At 33.1% G+C, this 20780-nt stretch overlaps 2 protein-coding genes and 2 long non-coding RNA genes across 6 annotated transcripts; 2 read left to right on the top strand and 2 right to left on the bottom strand.

Moving 5' to 3' along the window:
* Positions 1-3771: 3771 nt before the first annotated feature.
* LOC128039625 (uncharacterized) lies at positions 3772-4179 on the bottom strand. The gene is made up of 3 exons (XR_008194070.1): positions 4122-4179; positions 3921-4034; positions 3772-3842 (listed from the first exon to the last, which is right to left on the bottom strand). It is a non-coding gene; the product is annotated as an uncharacterized LOC128039625 (long non-coding RNA).
* Positions 4180-7039: 2860 nt separating this feature from the next.
* Positions 7040-8181, top strand: LOC105795696 (L10-interacting MYB domain-containing protein-like). Its single transcript, XM_052628839.1, has 4 exons — positions 7040-7198; positions 7280-7387; positions 7495-7783; positions 7937-8181. Exons 1-4 carry the CDS (start codon positions 7040-7042, stop codon positions 8179-8181), a joined length of 801 nt encoding a protein of 266 aa, XP_052484799.1.
* Positions 8182-10682: 2501 nt separating this feature from the next.
* On the bottom strand, positions 10683-11997 carry LOC128039755 (uncharacterized). The gene is made up of 2 exons (XR_008194291.1): positions 10964-11997; positions 10683-10839 (listed from the first exon to the last, which is right to left on the bottom strand). It is a non-coding gene; the product is annotated as an uncharacterized LOC128039755 (long non-coding RNA).
* Positions 11998-13869: 1872 nt separating this feature from the next.
* On the top strand, positions 13870-16643 carry LOC105797214 (probable enoyl-CoA hydratase 1, peroxisomal). Of its 3 annotated transcripts, XR_008194290.1 has the most exons (4): positions 13870-14542; positions 14626-14908; positions 14985-15111; positions 16318-16643. XR_008194290.1 is itself a non-coding variant. In XM_052628124.1 (3 exons), exons 1-3 carry the CDS (start codon positions 14133-14135, stop codon positions 16346-16348), a joined length of 660 nt encoding a protein of 219 aa, XP_052484084.1. In that variant the 5' UTR covers positions 13874-14132; the 3' UTR covers positions 16349-16643. The 3 variants fall into 3 exon arrangements, 2 of the variants coding, with proteins under 2 accessions (XP_052484084.1, XP_012482620.1); XM_052628124.1 differs by lacking the exon at positions 14985-15111 and having other exon boundaries at positions 13874-14542; positions 14626-14844; XM_012627166.2 differs by lacking the exon at positions 14985-15111 and having other exon boundaries at positions 13875-14542.
* The last annotated feature ends 4137 nt before the right edge of the window (positions 16644-20780 follow it).

Below are 20780 nucleotides of genomic sequence, written 5' to 3'. Positions count from 1 at the left end.
CAAAGGTTTTGTTATGGCTCCATACTATCCAATAAACCTCCTATAATAGCCAGATAATCCCAATAATCCCCTCAATTCTCTTACTACAGTTGGTGTAGGTCAACACAAAACATTATTCACCTTAGAGACATCCATAGAAACTGACCCTTTTGAAATAATGTGGCCCAAATATTCTATCTCACTGGTGTTAAATGTACACTTACTCTTCTTGACATAAAAACATTGCTCTCGAAGTAGTTGAAGGGCCTCCCTTAAATGTGTAAGGTGAGTAGATCAATTCTCAGAATAAACAAATATATCATTAAAGAAAACTAGTACTGACTTCCTGAGGTAAGGTTTGAAACTGAAAGCTAGAGGGTACATTGGTAAGGCCAAAGGGCATTACCAAAAACTCGTAATGGCCCTCATGAGTTCTGAATGCAGTTTTGTGAATGTCTTGATCCTTCATTCTGATCTGGTGGTGCCATACTTCAAATCTAGTTTTGAAAAAAATACAGCTTGTCCAAGTTCATCGAGCAGCTTCTCAATCACTAGAATAGGAAATATATCCTTGATTGTGAGCTGGTTCAATTGCCTATAATCCATACATAACCTCTAGCTCCCATCTTTCTTTTTTACCATGACAATTGGTGAGGCGAACGAATTGCTACTGTTTCTAATAATGCCAACTTGGAGCATCTCCCTTATCATTCTCTCCATCTCATTCTTTTGGAGTATTAAATACCTATAAGGTTGTATTTTAACCACTGTAGTTTCATCTTTCAGAGGAATCTGATGATCCTGCATTCTAGGAGGTGGGAGTCTAGTAGAAACTTGGAAAACATCATCAAAATCAGTAAGCAACTTGTGAAGGTAATCATTTCAGGTACTAGTAGTAGTGGATAAGGAAAATTGAGCACAAGATGTCAGCAACAAAGTACAGGGACCTTGGTTATTGAAGAGAAACAATTTGCTCAATTAAGGTTCTGTCATAATTTGTATAGACCCTGGTAAAATACCCTGCAGTGTACATTGTTGTCCCTAATATGTAAAACTCATGGTAATGGCAGAAAAATTCCATACAATATCTCCTAGAGACAAGAGCCATTGAATTCCTAGCACAAGATCGCAACCTTTCAAGGGAAGGAGTAGGAAATTGGTGACAAACTGGTTGCCTTGCGAAGTCCATGAAACTGCCTTGCAATGACCTTGAGTGAGTAAAACTCCTTCATTAGAAACAATGACTTTCAACTTGCAACTATGTTCTACAGACAAGTTAAGTGTTTTTACCAGTTTGGCATCCACAAAGTTGTGGGTGCTACTTGAGTCGATCAAAATGATGATTGAAGTGGTGCCAATGGTAGCAACAACTCGCATAGAGTTGTTCCCTTGTGAGCCATGTAATGCATGTAACGACAAAACTAGAGTTGTAGGATTTTCCCCTTCTAGCTCAACACTTTCTAAATGATCCTAGCAATTTAGAAATTCATTAGGTTGAGGGCTTGGGACCTTCTTGCTTTCATCATCTTGAGGATCTAGTAACAACTGATACAACTAAGCCTTCATACACTTATGTCTAGGGGTGTATTTTGTTGCACACAAAAAAACATAACCATTTCCTTCTCTTATCTTCCATGTCTGGCAGTGTGAGGGCCTTAGTAGTCCCCCTTTGGCCACTGTTAGGAGAAGGATTTCCACTAGAAGACACATTAGGACTAGACAGTGCATTTGTGTGAGGAGTAGGGAAAAGTGTTGGTAGTTTTCGCAATCCTCCAATTCCTACTAGAGGAGGTTTCTTAGGGTGGTTGGTCAAAATTCCCTCTACTTGTCTAACAAGAAGGAACCCTTCAACTAAGGTCTTAGGTTTTAACAGATGTAGATATTGACCAATTCAGCTTTTAAATTACTAGTAAATATACTTAAGGCATAATATTCAGGAGAATGAAGTTGGTTAAGAATGCTTACAAAATGGTCATAATATCGGTCTTTTGTTCCTTACTGTCTCAGGGAGACCAACTTGGACATGGGGTTTAGGAAGGATGTGGAACCAAATCGTTCTTTGAGACCTCGAGCATAAACTTCCGAAAAATAGTGCAGCCCTCTCTGGCGTTGTACAAAGAAATGATGCCAACCTAGGGTTTTGCCCTCTAAATGCAGCATAATCGTTCTCACATTGATATTGTTTAAGACCCCCTCAGCCTCAAAGTACTACTCGAGTTTTGACCAACATCCCCTAACGTCTATCCTATTGAACCACAGACATTCAGGCTTGTAAGGCTTCATGATCGTTTCGCCACCACTGAACCTCAAAGGAGTACAAAAATTCGTTGGATCTACCATTGGTAACATCAACAATTTCTCTTTAGGAAAAAAACCAAGAGGAGGTCCTCCTAACACCCCACTTTCCCTTTGTCTTGATAAGGAACATTGGATATACCCAGTTATGGCTGACCTAGATACTGATCAAATAGAGTCTGCAACTCTAACTTGATTTCGCCCTTAACTTTTTCCTTAAACTCCTTGAGTCGGCCATCGAGTTTAGTATCCCACTGTGCTAATTCCATCTGGATATGACTAGCCTTCGATTGAAGCTAATTCATTTCCTTCTGCATACACGTAGTTACCTCATCCTCGACTATTGAAAATTGTCAAGCTCTGATGCCTTTGATGTGTGTCAAAGAAATTGAACGAGAAAGTAGCATGAAGAGAGAGAGAGAAGAATTTTATCAAATTTCATTCATAATTATCTCTTTACACCCTTTCCAATAGTAATAGGGATTGAACAACGGACAAAAAAGGTTGGTTGCCACAAAAGCATTATTGACAACTGTGGTTCCCTCCCCAAAAAGTACCGTTTAACTTAAGTTACTAAGTGCTCCTTTGGATTGAGGCAGTGAGGCAATGAGGCACGTTTGAAAGGAAAATATGGTGCCAAACTCACTGCATTTGTGTTTGGTTGAGGGTGTCGATCAGCAGTTGAGGTTGCTTTTCAACCACACCGATTAGCTGATTTTAATTGGAGCAAATAGCAGAGAGCTAGAGGCTTCTTGAAAGTTGACATTTTAATGCACAAAATAGCCTTACTTTTATTTATTATTTTACCATTTTATCCTTAAAATTAAGTTAATTTCATTCCCAAAATGCAAAAAACTCTGCTCTTCAATTGACAGTAACAAAACTCCACCGTAACAGCAGAGCAGACTCTCAAAGAAGCTATATTTTTCTACTTACCCTATCAATCCTGTTCTCAACTTTGATCTGGTAAGTGAAAACCCTTCTTTTTCTACTCTATATATGTGTTTGAATTTTATGAAAGTAGTTTTTGTTTTTCCTTTAAACACAAATCCATATGTTCTTTCTCCATTATTTTTTTACCTCTACTTGCCGTTGAAGAGATTGAACATAATTGATGATTTCATTCAGCATACCAGCTTTGTCTGTGATTTTGTTACATCCTGGTACTAAATCTTGTAGATACTTCATTCTTTCACTGATTTTCTCCCTTCTAACCTATATAAATCAACATAATTAAAACATTATTATCTAATGAAAGAAACCTGATAAAATAAAAAAACAAATCAGTAATAATACCATCCATATTCATGTCTCCAGCAATGATGTATTCATGTCTCAAACCCTCAAACACTAAAACTATCAAAAACAAAACAAAGCACAACTAAACAAACGAAACAACAAAAGCTTGTAGTAATATGAACAAGTTTAGCAGGTTTGCTATATGACTTCATGCCTAACACAAGTTACACATAACTATAAATATCACAGAACACAATTAGAAGATAGTCACCAGTGAAATAAATTTGATTTACCGATGAGGGATTGATTCCTTTCTCAATGTTTTTCACCTGCATATATGAGAAAACATTCATACTAAGAGATTGCAGTATTGTACTTAAAGATTATTATAGGTTAAAGATGCTTACAATCTGGACTCCTTTCTTTTCTGCATGTGTTATATAAACGAAAAAGGTGGAGAGAATAACTGATATCAAAGGAGCTATTGCAGGCACCCAAAAGAACTTCTTGTTCTTTTTCCCCTATTTTTCAAAGCGTGTAAAAGTTAAGACATGCTCACACGCCTGATAAATAGTTTGTAAATAGGAATAATACTTAGAGGCTCTTACAATGTACTTGGTTAACAGCAGGAAGGATAAAAAGCTAACTCCGATGAGTATAGTCTGCGGTTCCACTGCAGTAGAACCATATAGATTTAGTAACTAGGAAGTAGCGAATGATTAAATTGATATAAGTTCTAAAGCTTTGTATTTTAGCTTGGGAAGATGGAAGGTCGCTTACTCCATGATGGACACAAATTTACACAGAGCGCATTACATGAAATAATATATGTTTTCTTTGTAAATTTTGTATACCAAGAAGACCTTTAAGTCGTTGGAGGCGATTGTAATCGCACTCCACCATAAAACCGATGATGGCAACATGTGACAAGAAGTCAATCAAGAATCCCAACCTAATTTTTTTTCAAAACATAGATTAGTGAATGCTAGAAGCAAATACTATTAATTCAGAGAGTAAAATATAGAATTACCCGAGAAAACCAAGAGTTACTTGAGTGATCCCAAAAAAAGGTAGTCAGAAATGCAAGCCGCAGATACTCGGCTTCATTTTGATTAGGGTCAATCTCATTTGAAAGCATTGACCCTAGTAAAAGAGATACCACAAGAATCGGTCCAATCGCGATGTCTCTTAAACTTCCCATGAAGGAATAAATCAATGGTGGAACAAAGCTAGAGTCTGTAATTGTTAAAACAATAATAAAAACATTTTATCTTCAAGTGTTAAATATTTTATCTTCTACTCATATCGCTTCGGTGCTTCAAAACCTTTTGAGTTCTGCAATGCCTTTTACACAAGGCATTGCAATTAGTATTATCACCGCTGTTCGGACCAATTGTCAAGAACCAACAGTTTGCAATTAGTATTATCGCAGATTGCCTAGACCACAAATTTCTATATTACAAGAATTGTTATATTATAAAAACAAGAGCCTAGATTCAAACAATTCAGATACTTCTTTAAATCATCCAATAGATAATCACATTGGATGTACATGTAAAACAATGTAACGTAAAATACAAAGGGCAAAAGGGAAAAAATACCCATAACTAATATTAGGTGGTAGAGATATCTTTTCAATAGTCATCTCTGCTTCAACCTTTCTTGAGCTTCATATTCCTAATATATGGCATCAAATATTATATACAAGAAAGCAAGATTCAAGAAGTCACTTAATATGACAGATCGAGGTAACAAAGATATATGAAACTTAGGATACCATATACATATGCGTAAAAAGAAATGTAACTTGCCTTCACATCAAAAGCAAACTTCTTTTGCCCGGTTGACATGAACCCCGCACATTTTCAAATAAAAACTCATGAGAACAACTTGAAATCATTACCACTTTAACCATAACAACTTGCATAGTGATGAAACTGTAATAAATATCAAAGCAAGTAGTAAGGAAAAATCTAAGTAGATAAGATATGTCATAATTGCGTTTTAGGTGCGTTTAACAACCAAGGCACCAATCACCCAAATTTAAAATTTTACTTCACCACTTTAGAGTTGTATAAACCGCCTTTTGAACCTTCACTACCATGAAATAAGCTTTAACAACCTCAAGCAATTTTTAGCTTACTTTACTGCTCAAAGTAATTTTACAAGGCCAGACAATATGTTGGAAAATGCCAGAAACAAGGGTGTCATAACTTAGATCCAGCACGCTCATTGTAGAGAAACCCCAATGTAGCAATTAAATGCAACTAAAGAGTAAGGAATGTAAAGATTTAACACTTGATGAACATGCAAATTTTAGACTAAAATCATTAAGTTATATTCATAACCAGAAAACTTGCACTAAACAATAATATAAGAAGACTTGATTATTGAATCACTTACAAATGTAGATGTCACTTACACATTATCGAAATCCAATCCCAAAATAAAGAGTGGAAGTAAAAACTACAAAGAACCTGAGGAAGATTGCCCTTCCAGTACCCTTTAATTCCATCATCCTTCCCAAATAGATACAAGCGCCTGCAATTTACTCCCAAATAGTCACCAACATTTAAAATACAATCCAATAAAACTACCTTAATCAGCGGAATTTCAACAAACATATAATTACCAATTCCAGTAAAGATAGAACATGCAGAAATATAACCAAAGATACCTGAGAAATAGAAAAATGAACCCAAATAAATTGCTGTAAACTCAGTAGAAAAATCAAAGATACCTGAGAAATAGAAAAATCAACTTACATTAAGGAAATGGAAGATCTAAACGAAACTCAACATGAAAAACCAAAAACATAAAAGAAGAGAAAAACCTTCTTAAGCGAATGTGCATTTTTACCCAGCCCATCTTCTCCTGCATCAAATGCATTCTTCCTATAATGTGGCTCATTTGGATCTCCGTAAGGAACTATCCTCTTAAGAGCTTTTCTTTCTTTTTTTTCTCCCCTCGGTGGCTCCGCCGAGTCAAATTCCTGTGAATTACACGCTTATCTGCTTTTATTATTATTCTTTTCAAGATAATAACCTTTTAGTCCTCCAACTTTAGAAGAAAATTTATTTGAGTATTTTAATTTATAGTTTTTGTCAAATCATTCTAAAATAGATAAAAAAATTAGCATTTGTTAATTTTATTTGATGTAAACATGAAGAAATTGTATTGTAGATAGATTTTAAGTAATAAACGTGAACCAATGGTTCTTGCAGATTTTTTCTTTAATTTTATTAGTTTGGCCTAGAGACTTAAGTCTGATATCCATATAAATATGTCTTGTGTCCAAGAGAATCAGAAATGGAGTAAATATGAGACTTGAAAATTATATTTTTGTTGCATTCATTTTCACTTTTTCCATTAAGTTGAAGCTTCAAATAAGGTGCCAGTTTTTTTTGGGTGTGGCTAGATAAAGATTAGCATTGGGAGACGTCTAAAATAACTTATAGACTATATATGTTCTCTATGCTTCTTGGTGAATGCTAACACATCGACTGAATTATATCAATGACAATAGATGGTAAAGACACGAAATTTTGTGGAGGGAGATAGTAGCTTAGCAACAAAAGCTGTTTGGGACGATGAGTTGACGTTGATATTTTGTGAACTTTGCGTGAATGAAGTCAATGCTAGCAATAGACCAACAACTCATCTAAACTCAAAGGGATGGGAAAATGTCATTGCTCTTTTTCAAGCAAAAACACAAAAAAATTATGGAAAACCTCAATTGAAAAATAAGTGGGATACATTAAAAAAGGAATGGAGGTTATGGAGGGAGTTGCTTAAGGAATCTACAGGTATTGGATGGTGTTCATTTAAAAAGACGGTCGATGCTACCGAAGAGTGGTGGGCTGAAAAAATACAGGTTAGTGTTAACTTTATCATTATTTTAATGCATAAAGTTTATTAAAATTAATAATTTACAGTTATAAAAATCTTAGTATAACATTTAACGTTTAACATATTATGTAGGAAAATCCTAATTTTAAAGGATTTAAGAAGAAAGGAATTAAACCACGATTGAATGAGTTAATGTGGCAAATGTTTAGTGGCATTGTAGCCACTGGAGAGAACGCATGGGCACCTTCGTCTGGTGTTCTTCCACGTGGGGTTCCTATGGGAGATGATGCACCTAATGAGGGATTTGGTGATTCAGATGAACATAGTAACGAGAATGAAGGTATTCCTCCTAATGAGGTACCATCTAACCCTTCTCATGAAATCTCTAATCGAAGAAAGCAAACACTTGGGGTTGTACACGGTAAGGGAAAAAAATCAAGTTCAAGTAGAAAATCATCAAGAAATACATTAACTACTCAGATTGAGAAATTGTGTGAGAGTATGGCTAGTCCAAGAAAGTCAGTGAATGAAATTATTTTTCCTCACTCTCAATATACTATTTCAAATGCAATAGATGCTTTGCGTGCTTTGGGAGATGAAATTCCAAAAAGAGATGAACTGTACTATTTTGCCACCAAAATGTTCCAAATACCGGTGAAACGAGAAATGTTTTTGAACTTATATCCAGATGATAGGGTTTGGTGGCTTCAACATGAGTATGCTGAACAAAATCCAATTGCATCATTTTCATCCTTGGTAGCAACATCCTCATTTCCCTTCCAACCATACCATCAACCACCTCCACCATCAGCTCCTTAGAAATATTATTGTAATATAACTATACTACTTTTTTATATGTAAAACTAATGTATGCTACTTTTTATTTTTGGTATTTTTATGTTATGCTTTTAATCAAGTTTCTGTGTTGTATAGAATGTCACGAAATATTAATTTACTTACATTTGATTACTTTTTCAGGTTATGGATGAATTTAACAATATGTATAATAGTTTTGATATTAATTATGATACCTCTGAATTAAGTGAAGAAGCTCAACAAAGAATAGCCACAATTGTTACCCAAGTTGAGCACAACAATTATCATAATGAGGAAGAATATGTGTTAAGCAGTGTATTGGTACACCATGAAACTTATTTCACTATGCAACCGCGTATGGATTCAAATTATACTGGTCAAATGTGGGTGGACGAAGTATTAAATGGGCACGATGATCGTTGCATGATTAGTTTTAGGATGCCAAAAAATATATTTCACAGATTGTTGCATGATTTGCAAACAAATTATGGCTTAAAGAATGGGAAAGTATCGGCGATGGAGAAGTTAGCATTATCATTGTACATTCTTGGAAATAGAGAATCAAATTCAAATGCAACAGAGCGATTTCAACGATCTAGGGAAACTGTTACTCGAATTTTTACTGATATGTTGCATATATTTGCTCGAATGGGAATAGACACGATTAAACCCATTGAAGGTCAATTCGAGGAAGTACCGAACCATATTCGACATGATACAAGATATTGGCATCACTTTAAGGTAAAATTTACACAATCTTTATATTTTTAAAACATAAATTATTTCTAACTTTTATCTCATTACTTTTATTTATTTTAAAGGATTGTATTGGGGCCATAGATGGAACACACATAAAAGCATGCATTTCGCCTTCTTCTCAAATACCTTATATCGGACGGAAAGGTGAACCAACTCAAAATATTATGGCAGCTTGTGACTTCAACATGTGCTTTATTTTTGCATTTCCTAGTTGGGAAGGAGCAGCACATGATAGTAGAATTTTTTTGCAAGCACTTAGAAAGCAAGAGTTGAAGTTTCCACACCTCCACCGTGTCGAACTTTAATTTTTAATTACTTTTACATAAAAATATTAAAATTTTTAATTTATTTTAAACTTGATATTATGTTTTACTTTTTTGCAGAAAATATTATCTTGTGGATTCTTGGATATCCACAAATGGCGTGTTTTCTAGGTCCATATAGGGGAACGATATCATTTACGATTTTCGTCGAGGTAATCATCAAGTATTTGGAAAAAGAAATCTTTAATCATGCCCATTCTTCGTTACGCCTCGTGATTGAACGAACATTTGGAGTGTGGAAAAAATGGCCAATATTAAGAGATATTCCAAGTTATTCATTCAACAAGCAAGTTTTAATAGTTATTGCAACAATGGTTTTGCATAATTACATTCAAGACATGCTTGGTCAAATGATGAGGATTTTCGAGAATTTGAGAATATACTGACATGCCGTCTCTTCAAGCCGTTTGATGAGGTGAATCGAGTTCTTCTAACAGAAAGTGACCTTGAAATCACAATGTTAAGGGAAACCATTGCAACTAGTTTAATGAATCAATATTTGTAAACACATTTTGTATCATAACCTAATTTCTAGTAATAATGAAACTTGTTATGTCTTATGTTACTATATTTTTTTATTAAAATCATCCGCTTAGATACTTCAAAATTAGATCCAAGTATAATGTTATTATTTGTGAAAATAATATTTATCATTGTTATAAAAAATATTTAATTATAACTATAAAAAATTAAAATAATTATCATTTTATCTAATAAATAATTTAAATTAATTATATAATTCATTAAAATATTGGAAGATACATTTTAATATTTTATTAAATGAATTTGCATATTTTAATAATTTTAAAAACTAAAATAATTTAAATAACTTCTATTTTATATCAATTCTAATCGATGTCCTTAATAGTCATTTTCATTCTCACCTCATCACACAATTGCGTTTGAATCCAAACACACACTCCACCATTGTTTCTAATCTCACCGCTACAAGACCCAATCTCACCGCTACAAGAATTAATCTCACCGCCATCATTGCTTTTTAACCTCACCGGAGGTAAACACACCGCCCATCCAAACTAGCCCTAAGACTCCTAAAACGTAACGTTTCTACTTACCCTTAACATAACGCAAATCGCATCGTTTGATTCTAAACAAGGAAATAAAAAAAATTAAAGTTATATTTTCTTCCCATACAAAAAAAATTCATAAAAATTTTAAAAATAATTAAAAAAACAAATTCAACCACTCAACCTTTTACTGTCTTTATTTGATAACGTGCGTCTGACGGAACATATTAAATGTGCCACGTGTTTAAAAAAATTATCTTCCCTTTTTTTAATATTAAAATATTTTTTTTCTTTTTTTTTCTGTATTTCCTTTTTCCCTTTCTTTTCTTTTTCAATGTTCTTTCTCTTCCTAGCAAACCATTAAAAGATTTGTTTTCAAACACCATCAATAAAGTTGTTAGAACTTAAATGGATTTAACTTATCAAATATCTAAACGTAATTGTAGAGTTTGTAAATATTACCATGGTCATGCAACTTTTGACCAAACAAAAACCAGATAACAACAATTGATAGCCAGACTAAAACCATTTGTCCTTGCGAGAGGAAATTGCTACAAAAAAAAAAATCTCATAATTACATATGAAAATAAAATTTAAACAAATAAAAGAAATTTTCCTTTCACCTAGAATAGGCAACATTCACGCTTTGAATACATATAGGCTTATTAAACTCACATTGTGTCTTAAGTAACGTATCCATACGCTGAAACGATGAAGGAGGATGAGGAGATGTTGTCATTGCCGCAACAATAATTGCAACTGTCGTAGTTGTCATGGTGGTGGTTGTTTCAGAGGTGCTTTTCATCGCCGATGGTGATGAGCTGCCATTTTAAAGCATGATTTTCCTTGACGAGTTCATTCTTGAACTATCTACCAATACCTCCTGCTTGCTGATACATCCCTCCGGATCCGACTCCGTCCTATTTGATCCCCACCATTGATTTCACACCTTGGACTTGCTCTGCTCGTTTAGCTATCTCATCTTCAATGGATTTAGGTTTATGTTTCTGGGAGCAAAAAGGTTGGGGCTAGGCTTATTGGAATCAAGGGACAACCTTGGGAGATCCACCGACGAGTTTGGTGTTCAGGGAAAGCCATAGATGGTAGTGAAATTGGTGAAAGCAGGGGTTTGTTGAGAAAGGACAAAAACATGAAAAAGAAAAGAAGGGATAAGAGAAAAAAAAGATACGTGAAAAATATAAAGATTTTAATGGTGCACGTTACCTCAATAATAGTAGTAAGCGACTGAGTAAACCTATTTGTGGGCCGAGCCGGCCAAATTCGGGCTGAGTCTATGCTTAGTATTTATACAAATTTTCATTAGCCCAACTTAAAAACTAAGTCTATTTTTCAACCCAAATAAAAATCTAAATATCTGAATTGCCTATATTATTATTTTAACAATTTTTTGTATGGAAATAAAATAAAATAAAAAATGAATACACTAAAATCAAGGAAATAGAAGTTTCTCAACATATTTAAAATAAAATTGTGAGATCTTGAAAAACACAAGTAGCATTAACAAAATTGATGTAATGTTTTGTTCTTGGTTCTGATTTGGACAACACTTGAGACTCACCTACATTTAATATTCAATAAGGAAGCAAGCAGCTCTTGTCTTGTCTCATAAACATATATTTAGAGAGATAGAATTTACCATTTACCTCAGCTTGACATCTGATGCAAGAAGATGAAGAATCTGGACTGGGTTCGTGTATGGGAGGGGAGAACGAGAAAAGAAACATTGTGGGAGTGAAAGAACGGCTGAAAGGAAATTTGAGACTGTAAGCATTTTAGGGTTTGTTTTATTAGAATAAAAAGAAAATTGCATTTTGGTGTGTTACTTTTTACATTTTTGGCTAACCTATTACTAGAAAAATGCATGTTTGAGTTTGGGGGAAATGGGTTTAAATTAGGTTTATTATTAATATAACGGGCAAACCAAAAAAAAGCCCTTTTTTTCAAAAATTACTGAAATGAGTTAATTATTTAATTATTTATCGGAATGGTCCATTTTCCGCGAAATCGCATCCACGTCAGCGTGATGTCAGGGTACGCGCCAAGAAATCGCGTCCACGTCAGCGCGATTTGCTTACGTGGACACAAATCGCGCCCTCTAGGACGCGATTTGCTGACGTGGATGAACAGTTTCTCATTTTTAGCTTGAAAAACTTTAGAAGGCCATAACTTTTCGCTCGGTTGTCCGATTGAGACAATTTTTTTTTATTTCGAATAACTTTTCGAGATCTACGCGCTGACAAACAGCCGAAGGCGGTTTGCCGCACTTTTCATCGAAAAAGATCCATTTTTGCCCCTAAATTTTGATTTTTTCGGTTTAAAATTAAATTTTAAAACATTCAAATCATTATTTTCCTTATTTATTTGAAGTAAACACCGAATTTTTTTTACAGAATTGTTGTATTATTTCTTCTGATTTGACACGTGTATGGAATAGGTCCGATAAATCGTTAGAACGTAAGTAATATAATTAAGATAATAACAGTATTTTTATAATATATCAATTAATTAGTTTAGCTTAGTTGGTAAAGATGCTTGCTCTTTTCCCTTAGTACCTTGGTTCGAATCTTGTTGGTAACAATTTTGAATCTTTTTTAAATCAATAGCAACAAGTACAAAAAAGATTCAAATGGCACATCACATTCCTCAGCAGTCAACTCTTTTAGCATAGAAAAGGAATTCTTATGAAATTTGCTGTGCCATATCCTCTTTGCGTTCCTCAAATGGCAGATTATGATTTTCTCCAAGTTAGGAAAAGCAACCTGCATAATGATAGAAAGTGCAAATTACAATTAGAAATAACTTACATAAAATGTTAGCTCATCGATGCTTAGGCAAAGGCATCGGTAACTCATATAATTAAGACAGTTAGAATCATTGGTCGTTTGAGAAGAACTTAAATGAATTTAATATAAAATTATATTCAGTTGACTTTTCTGTACGTAACTATTAACATATATACACACTACAAATAATGATTTGAATGTTTCAAAATTTAATTTTAAACTGAAAAAAATCAAAATTTAGGGGCAAAAATGGATCTTTTTCGACGAAAAGTGCGGCAAACAGCCTTTGGCAGTTTTTCAGCGCGTAGATCTCGAAAAGTTATTCGAAATCAAAAAAAATTCGTCTCAATCGGACAACCGAGCGAAAAGTTATGGCCTTTCAAAGTTTTCTAAGCTAAAAATGAGAAACTGTTCATCCATGTCAACAAATCGCGTCCTAGAGGGCGCGATTTGTGTCCACGTAAGCAAATCGCGCTGACATGGACGCGATTTCCTGGCGCATACCCTGACATTGCGCTGACGTGGACGCGATTTCACGGAAAATAGATCATTCCGATAAATAATTAAATAATTGGTCCATTTCGATAATTTTTGAAAAAAAAAAAAATTTTGGTCATTTACCCTAATATAACATCTTCTGATCAGGCCGTATCCAAATTAAAATTTTTTATCTAAGACTTAACCTAAATAAATATTTTTTATTTAAATTCTTTTATATTTTAAGTAGATCTCTGGGCTTAGACAAGTGAGTTGGCACTCGAATAGATCTACGATTGAGTTAGTTTACCCTTAAATGAAATAAACAGTAGGGAGTGGGATTTTTTTGTTTTCTTATGTTCTTATCCGCTTTCCCGTCGCCGTAATCAGACACGCAATTCAAGGCATTATCTAACACGCAACCAACGATGATGACGAAACCCATTTACCAAAACCAGATCCATGTTGAAAATATTTTTTTTATATAACCATTTCCAAAATTGCAATAAAATTTATTCATCTTCTCTTTTGAATCTTTCCCTTTCTTTCCTTTTCCTGTAAAAATGGAGGGTTCCTCGTCTGACAAGCTGATCGTTGTGACCCGTGAACCTGAAGGGATCGCTACTGTTACCATCAATCGACCCAAATCTCTCAACTCCTTGACCCGGCCCATGATGGTGGACTTGGCCAAGGCTTTCAAGGCTCTTGCGAAGGACAACTCGGTGCGGGTCATCATCTTGTCTGGAGCTGGACGGGCTTTCTGTTCAGGCGTGGATTTGACGGCTGCACAAGATGTTTTCAAGGGTGACGTTAAGGACCCGGAGGCGGATCCGGTTGTTCAGATGGAGCAATGCCCCAAACCCATCATCGGAGCTATCAACGGCCTTGCTATTACTGCCGGCTTCGAGATCGCCCTCGCTTGTGATATGCTGGTCGCTGCTAAGGGAGCCGCTTTCGTTGATACTCACGCCAGGTAACAATTGCTGAAGATAAACAAGTCGAAGGCTTGATTGTATCATGTGTTGATTTAGTGTTGTTTTCAAAAAATGATTGTAGATTTGGGATATTTCCTTCATGGGGTTTATCCCAGAAGCTTGCACGCTTTATAGGACCAAACAAGGCTCGCGAAGTGTCGTTGGCAGCCATGCCTTTGTCAGCAGAGGAAGCTGAGAAATTGGGGTTTGTCAATTATATTGTTGACCAAAATGAAGTGTTGAATAAAGCTCGACAACTTGCAGGAGCAATTATGAAGAACAGTCAAGACTTGGTTCTCAGGTACAAGTCTGTGATCAATGATGGGTACAAATTGGATCTCCGTCAGGGTCTCGCCATAGAAAAAGTATTCATTACGCTTATGTATATCTTTTCTTGGATAAGCATGGTTTTATTTATCTAAAAGAACTTGGAAATTGCAGCTACATAATGAAAAGAAAGTAATCAAAGCTATGCAATACAAGAATAAAAGAAAGTGAAAAAGATTGTATTCCATGTGTCTTTACATGGTATCTTAGCCCTGCTAACGTCGTCTTCGCACGGTTAATGGTATGTTTGGTAATCTGCTGAAAAGTTCCATATAATCTGTTGTTTATCTCCCTTCAAATCTGCTAGATGAAGGTCCTAGCAATACTCAATACAATTCTGATCGAGGATTCACTGCTTAAGTATCTTACTGCCCATCTCTGTTCTTCCTCCCAGCCTGGTATAGTTTTTTTTGAGTTCGCATTGACATAGAATATCCTTTGCGACTTTCTTAGAGAGCACAATTTGAAGAACAAGTAGTTTTTAAATTCTTGCTCTGGCTGACAGAGAACACACGCACAGTATGGTGTTATCCTCCAGGATAGTGAATGATCCTTGGTTGACAGCCTAATAAGTGTAGCCATCCAATAAATCATTGCAGGCTTTGGGATTTGGAGAGGAAACCAAATTAGTTTTACGCCATTCAGGTTGCATAGAGGACCCTGAGTATTTGACATCAGGGAAATTCGAGATTAACCTTGCTGCCTAGTAAAGCTGAAGAGCTATCAGCCTTACTTGCAATATTTGTCTGCTGTTCTGCTGCTGTTTTGATTTGCATTGAGCACATGAGCATTATTAATCCAAGCAATCCAAAAGAGAACCGACTGGGGACAATAGAAACCAAACATAAGTTGTTAAACTCAAATCGTCTTTCAGAGCTAGTTATGCAAATTGGCTTCCATCGTAACCTTGCTCCTTGGCTGATTTACCCTGTCTAATTCAGTAGAACCGAGAGGATAGTTGATTAATTATGTCCTAGACACTTCCAGGAAGAAGGAAAAATTAACTGTACCAGTTGTTCTGGATATTTAACATCGCTACCTGAATGAGTTAAAGTTTTCCCTGCATAAGATAGGAACTTCGTAATCCAATAGTTGATTTGTGTAGCGATCTTCTCTATTAGTAGGAACCATTCCCAGTCAGTTGCCTCCTTCCCAGTAAGGGCAATCCTAAATATCTCAATGAAAATCACCAAGTGTAATGCTAGGGGTTTGATAAAAAAGTTTCCTATGTAGAGATAACAGATGATTCCATAGTCCCCTTCTATCAATCCCCTCATTTCTTCCTTATATGGCTGATAATACATGATTCCTCCAAAGAATCCATGTTCTACCACTGCTTCTGTTTACTCATCTCTTTAGCATTCTGTCCTTGCAACTTGAGCTTGTTTGATTGGTTAATGATTTTTTATGCTGATTTTCCCAATTTAAATTCATGTTCTTTTTACAGGAGAGGGGTCATGAATACTACGATGGAATGACACCGGAGCAGTTTAAGAAGATGCAAGAATTCATAGCTAGGCGGAGTTCCAAGAAACCATCTTCCAAGTTGTAATATGATCTCCTCCATGCATCTTCTGACTTGTTGTTTAGTCACTGTTTTATAATGAAAACATAATGTGGGGAAATAAATTTGGTGGTTACTGGACTCTTACTAATACATAAGTATCAGTTCTGTATAATGAGTTATATGGTTTTTAACATGATAAAACCATGTTTGGAATGTATTAATTTACTTTCTTCTTCTATCTTTAGTTACGACTAAGCCTTCTTCAACCTATGGGTCAAATTCCAAATAGAAAATTTATCTTATTTTAGACCATTCTAATTTAATTATCAAAGTATCATGAACTTGAGTGGAACCAAAATATGAGTTAAATCTAGTTTAACACTTTTAAACTTACGTCTTTTTTCATTGACAATAATATTGATGCTCATCAATTAAGACTTGATGGACTTGTATTAGATCAAAAGCAAAATTGAATGAAAGACGCATACCTGGGGTACAATAAAAATAAATTAAATTAAATTATAAAACGAAATGAGACATGGTTTTTTACTGCGCTAGTGGAAAATTTATCATTTTCAGAATATATTTTTTAGAAGTATATGTTTTTACAAACGATCTAAATGAAAATTTTCCTACTATAAAATTTAGACTTGATTATAAACCATTTGATTTAAGTAGTATTGAATCTGGTTTTATTAAAAAAAACAGTTCAAAATTTTTTTCTATTTATTAAAAGATTTTCCGACATTTATTAAATCTATATTATTACGCATGATATATGAAGATGATTTTACTATTATTTTCATCTTGAAATCAGTAATCTTATTGATATAACTGGAAAAGAAAAATTTTATCAGTCATATCAAATTTGGATCATTCAAAAAATGATTGAAAGTCTCAAACTTTCAGCAGCTAAAGAAGACAAAAGACACTTGACAAAAAACATTGACAAGTGTTATAATAATCTCAGTTATTATCAAATCCAAACAGGAATAGATTTAATGACCAAAGCTTAATATTTACTTCAACAAAAAAACCTATAGCCTATGGACTGATGGAAGAAGAATAATGGCATACGGTACTGGAAACATTCAAGATGATAGAGACGAACAATCCATGCAACTATTAAAAAAGATAGTTGACATGGAGATTGATGATGTTCCATCACACATAATAGAAGAAATAAAAAATGCGTAGGAATGTTGGAATTCACCAAGACTGTCAATAGATTCATTACATCTAGATAAAATGAAGGAAATAAATCTAGATAATATTCAAGAATGATAAAAGCCAATTGGAAAAAATCAATTAAAATATCAAGGAAGCTACGTGGGAAAATTACATCCAAGAAAGCAACTTGAGAAAACGACATCCAAATGTAGACAAAAAAAGGAAGCTACGTGAGAAAATGACATCCAAGAAAGCAACTTGGGAAAACGACATCCAGATGTAGACAAAAAAGAAAGCAACGTGGAAGCAACCATGTCAAATTAATGATAAGACATTATCCTTATCAAAAACAATGTATGGGATTCAAAGAAAATTAAATAGAATTCAAAAATTCTCCTATAAAAAGGAGAGGAAGAAAGCCTAAGGGGGCATCGAAAAAAGTTTAGAAAACTTTTCTCCATCCACTTCTCATTCACCATCCTCTCTTCATATATATTTTTATCCATTATCCTTTCTTTCCTTTAAAAACATTTTTCTTTCTACTAGTTTTATATTGTAAAAATATATTGTAAATCTACTGTCTCCTATATCCCTTATAATTGGTATCAGAGCGTCAGTGTAACGATATCTGGAAAAATAAATTCGTAGTATTCATTGTAAGTTCTTATCTTTTATATTCAATTCTGTTTATTTCATGCTTGTTAATCTTAAAACTCATATTTCTGTTATTCTGTCTTACAATAGCCTATTTATGTCTGAGTGAGACTTTTGGCTTTTAGAGTAAAAACATATAAAGATAACAAAAGGTTTTAGATACCTAAGATAAATTTCATGGAAGAAACTAATTGCCTATATAGGGATAAAATTTGCAATCATGCTATGCATATTGATTCTAAAATGGAAAAATATTTCAGCTCTTAGTAAATGTTTTAATAGTTACTTCTATATAATTTAATAAGTTAAATAATAAAGTAAGTAAAATAGAACAACAAGTAAATAATTTAGGAGAAGTTACAAAATTAGATTTGAACAACGAATCTAAAGAAATCTTATCTAAAGTTAATAATAAATTAGAACAAGTTCTTATTAATAAAATATAGAACAAGAAATAGATTTAAGACCTTTATATTATGGAAATAGTAATATAATATTAACTTTGTCAAAAGAAGAAGATACTTCTTCTAAAGAATCGTCTTCTACAAACAAAAGACATAAAAACCTGAAAATTAGAAAAGAAGATATACTCATTAACAAAAATATGATTTCCAATCCTATAAACAACTTATAAAACATTGGAAGAACAAATTTACTAAGACATCTAATAAAAATCAAAGAATAGAATATCTAAAACTAATAGAACAACTTTATGAAAAACACAAAGATCTTTTACATTATTTAATTATCATTATATGTTAAATTACGACACTACAAATAGTAGTAGTAGTTCTAATAATTCTAAAACTTTGAAGACATAAAGATTACAAGTTACAATTCTCATGAAGAAAATACTTCAACAGATGAGAAAGAAAATATAGAAATACTGAACCAATGGATACCGATCAAACAGATCCTCATGGAAAAAGAAAATAGAACCAAATCTTCAAAAGATGATTATTTAAGATATTTTAATAAAAGCTATGAACAAGTTGAAAATACAACTAGAATTTTTGGTAATCAAATCGAAAATATTGCTACTAATGAATACAAATTGAAAATTTAGGAGAATCATCTCCTCAACCAATCCCACATAGAATAGATGATTTAAATAAAAGAAATGTTGCTCAAGGAGGAATATATTTAGATTTAACTAATATTCCTATAGCAGATTATGAAAAAACCATAGATGATTGGGCATAATGTATGACTATAGTTGTTTACAATAACATGTGGTCAAAAGAAAAATTTTTAAACTACTTTGTTGGAACATTTCAAGGAGATGTTTTACAATTCCTTAGAAGATGGGAAGAATCAGAAAAATGAAAAGAACAGAATGGACAGTTAATCAACCAGATTGGGACTCCCAAAGATTTATTAAAAGGGTTAACTTTTATCCTAAAAACAGAATTTTGTGAATATACTGATAAAAAAGATCAAGATTGTTTGTCTAGTTATGTATTGTCAAAAATAAAATTATGTGACATAAGAGATACTTAGAAGAATTTTCTAAAAAATTCTTCATGAATATCAAAACTAAAAATGAAAATATAAATTTCGAAAAACCAATATTTTCATAAATTACCACCACCATGAGATGAGATTTGTATAAAAAAATACGATTCTTATTTAGAAAAGCATAGTAAAAAGTGGTGTAGAACCGTAAAGTATAGATTCTAAGGAAATGGAATTAATTTTGCAAAAGAAATAATAACTATGTATTGTTTACAAAGTAAGGCTTCAATAACTATGTATTGTTTACAAAATAAAGCTTCTAAACAAGTTAAGCATAAACTAAGTAATAAGCATTGTACAAAAATTCTAGAAAATGAATGAGAATTTGGATGTAAATCAATACGTCCTAATACTTATAAGAAAAATAAAAAGAAAAATAGAAGATATAAGTTGATTAGATGGAAACAAGGAAATAAGAAAATTTTGGTTATAATAAAAGAAAAGATTTATTAGAAGAAAAACTTCTAAAAAACCTAAAAATCAAATATGTAAATGTTTTATATGTGATGAAGAATGACATATAGCACCAAATTGTCCTAATAAAGGAAAAGTGCAAGAAAAATGATTAAAACACTTGAAGAACAAAGTTTAGAAATATGTTTAGAAGAGGAAATAAATCCTAAGGAAATATTACATAAATTAATATCGAAAAGATGAAGAAGAATATATATTTATGTTTAATATAGGAAGAAGTTCTAATACTCAATTAGAAGAAATTCCTAAGAATGAATAATAAGATATAAAATTAGGAAATATAATCGGAGAAGAAAAGGATTTTATAATGAAATGATTGAAAAATTAATAAAATAATATTTCTAAAGAAGAAATTTATAAAATATCTAAATATAAGATATGGAGTCAAAGATATATAGAAAAATAAGTGGTAATACAATAGCTAAAGATACTAGAGGTGGATTAATGAAATCTCACTATTTAATAAAGATAAAATTAAGAGGATTAAAAGAAATACCTCAAGTTAGATATATGCATTTAGGAATAATAATGATAACTATAAGAGCTTTGTTTAGAAAATGTCATGATATACCAATAATAGCAGTTTTATT

Source organism: Gossypium raimondii, chromosome 3, assembly GCF_025698545.1.
Source record: "Gossypium raimondii isolate GPD5lz chromosome 3, ASM2569854v1, whole genome shotgun sequence".
NCBI classification, from domain to species: Eukaryota; Viridiplantae; Streptophyta; class Magnoliopsida; order Malvales; family Malvaceae; genus Gossypium; species Gossypium raimondii.
This window is presented reverse-complemented; position numbering and strand designations above follow the sequence as displayed.

What these genes read in the sequence shown, in the direction of transcription:
- LOC105795696 (XM_052628839.1), top strand. Translation starts at nt 7,040, where the DNA reads ATGGTAAAGACACGAAATTTTGTGGAGGGAGATAGTAGCTTAGCAACA. An exon ending in ACTCAAAGGGATGGGAAAAT is followed by an intron (nt 7,199 to 7,279) that starts GTCATTGCTCTT and finishes ACATTAAAAAAG; the next exon opens with GAATGGAGGTTATGGAGGGA. An exon ending in AACACTTGGGGTTGTACACG is followed by an intron (nt 7,784 to 7,936) that starts GTAAGGGAAAAA and finishes CAAATGCAATAG; the next exon opens with ATGCTTTGCGTGCTTTGGGA.
- LOC105797214 (XM_012627166.2), top strand. Translation starts at nt 14,133, where the DNA reads ATGGAGGGTTCCTCGTCTGACAAGCTGATCGTTGTGACCCGTGAACCT. An exon ending in TTCGTTGATACTCACGCCAG is followed by an intron (nt 14,543 to 14,625) that starts GTAACAATTGCT and finishes AAATGATTGTAG; the next exon opens with ATTTGGGATATTTCCTTCAT. An exon ending in AGGGTCTCGCCATAGAAAAA is followed by an intron (nt 14,909 to 16,317) that starts GTATTCATTACG and finishes TTCTTTTTACAG; the next exon opens with GAGAGGGGTCATGAATACTA.